Below are 2,135 nucleotides of genomic sequence, written 5' to 3'. Positions count from 1 at the left end.
CGACTTTGGGGCGGCGGCGGACCTGCGGCTGGGCATCAACTACGTGCCCAACGAGTACCTGCTGGACCCCAGGTGCTGGGGTTTTTTGCTTTATTGTCTACTGCCGGCTTTCGGTACAAACTTGTTGTGTAGGCGTGCAAAGCCTTGTGGGGACAGCTGCGGCATTTGTGCGGGTTGTGGGGGATGTGTGTTGTTTGGGAGAGAGGGGGCCTGCGACCGCTCATTGACCTGCGGCTCGGCATCAATTGCGTTTCCAACGAGTACCTGCTGGACCCCAGGTGATTGCGAGTTGCTGGGCCTTCCCTGAAAATCTGGTTGCACTGAAATGAATTATGGTCGCGAATGTTTCATGGGCCTGGGGAGCTTGCCTGCCTTTTTCAGTGTTCGCAATATATATGGGTAGCAGCGCTGGGGGGGGGGCGGGCGGTGTTTTTTTGAATGTGTTCTGGTGGTGTCTTCAGTGTCGTCGGGTCTGCCGCTATTCTAAGAGTTGGCAAGAGCGTCGGCTGCGTAGCATACAGCACGCCTATGTCCGGGTCGCCGGTTTCGCGCCCCTAAGCCCGGGGTTTTGCACCCCTAAGCAGTGAACTGTCCCCCTCCCTTCACGCAAAATGTAGTCCACCCCTCACGACCCCACTCACCCTCCACGATGTACCACCCCCACCTTCCCGCCCCCAAAACACACACATACACACACACACACACACACACACACACACACACACACGATCACAGGTACGCGCCCCCCCAGCAGTACATCATGTCCCGCCAGACCCCGAGGCCGCCCCCCAAGTTCGTGGCCACCCTGCTCTCACCCATCCTCTGGCGCATGGAGGCGCCAGACAGGTCAGCACGGCCGCGCGCTGACCTGGCACCCCGCTGCCCCATCCCCGCGGTTGGAAGAAATTTATTCAACCAACAGCTCGGCGTGGCTGATGGACTGCTGCCGGACTGCCGTGTGTTTGCTGCCCCAGTCCCAGGCTGCCTGCGGCCGCCTGAATCCCAAACCCTGGATCCCTTCCATCCTGAACCCGCTAAACCCTGCATCCTTGCAAACCCTGAACCCATCAACCCTAAACTCCTGCATCAACCCTGGACCCTGGACCCTGAACCCTGAACCCCATCAGGTTTGACATGTACAGTGTGGGCATCACGCTGCTGCAGATGGCCTTCCCGGCGCTGCGCAGCGACAACGGCGTGATCGCCTTCAACAAGCGGCTCAAGGAGTGCGGCTGGGACCTTAACAAGTGGCGCAACGGGGAGGCCATGGGCAAGTGAGCGGGCTTCTTATCACATGTGGGGGGCAAGGCGCTACACAAGTGAGGGGTTTCTAATCTCATATTAGCAGGCAGTGCCGCAAGGAGGCTGTCCCGCGAGCAGTTTCGCGAGGCGAAAGGTTGCACGAACGACTCATTTTGAGGGTGGGGAGGGAGAGCTGTGCGCAGGCGTGTGGTGAGGTTGTCTGTTTGGGATTTTGGACTGTGCTGGGGCGGCTGTGGGTGGGAGCTGGGGGTGACTAATTTTGCAACAGTTAACAACCCTGTTTTCAAGTGCAGTTGCATTTCACATGAGCAGCTCGAGGAGTGTTTTTTTGGAAGGGTGGGGGGGCGGACCTCACCTAGTGGCGCAGCAGCGCTGCGATGGGCCAGCGGGTGTGCGCAGGGCCTAGTCAAGCTGCCACGCCTGCTGCCCCAGCTTTCGCAGCGCAGGGGCCGCGGCCGGTGGCGCCGACGGCGCCGCCCACCAGGGTTGCCCCGCACCTGCTCCTCTCAGACAGAGCGGCCCCTGCTCGACCGCCGCACCCTCGGCCGCAGCCTCTTTTTGCTGCTTCTTCCGGGTTGGGGTCGCCGCAGCGCGCCCCTTGGCCTCGACCGCTTTGAGGGCGTCACATGTGCCACACGAGCGGTTGCGGCGGCCACATGACGCACTCCTGGAGCGACGCGTCTGGGGGCGCTCTTCGCCTCACTGCTTAACACGCACGCGCTCTCACGCACGCGCGCACGGACACACGCATATGCACACCCACACACACCTTCATTCCCCCTCCCCCCACACGCATATGCACACCCACACACACCTTCCTTCCCCCCCATTTATAACACAAACCCACACTCTCAACCCACCCCCTCTCACCC

General features: G+C 61.1%; 1 protein-coding gene across 1 annotated transcript; it reads left to right on the top strand.

The window, feature by feature from the left end:
- Positions 1-760: 760 nt before the first annotated feature.
- On the top strand, positions 761-1,278 carry MNEG_16607 (Serine/threonine-protein kinase stt7, chloroplastic; the record flags this gene model as incomplete). The annotated part of the gene is made up of 2 exons (XM_014034923.1): positions 761-846; positions 1,128-1,278. The coding sequence occupies 2 exons, from the start codon at positions 761-763 to the stop codon at positions 1,276-1,278; spliced, it is 237 nt and encodes a 78-aa protein (XP_013890377.1).
- Between the last annotated feature and the right edge of the window lie 857 nt (positions 1,279-2,135).

This window comes from Monoraphidium neglectum, assembly GCF_000611645.1.
Source record: "Monoraphidium neglectum strain SAG 48.87 unplaced genomic scaffold scaffold06574, whole genome shotgun sequence".
Taxonomy (NCBI): Eukaryota; Viridiplantae; Chlorophyta; class Chlorophyceae; order Sphaeropleales; family Selenastraceae; genus Monoraphidium; species Monoraphidium neglectum.
The sequence above is the reverse complement of the archived record's forward strand: the minus strand, read 5'-3'. Positions and strand labels throughout refer to the sequence as shown.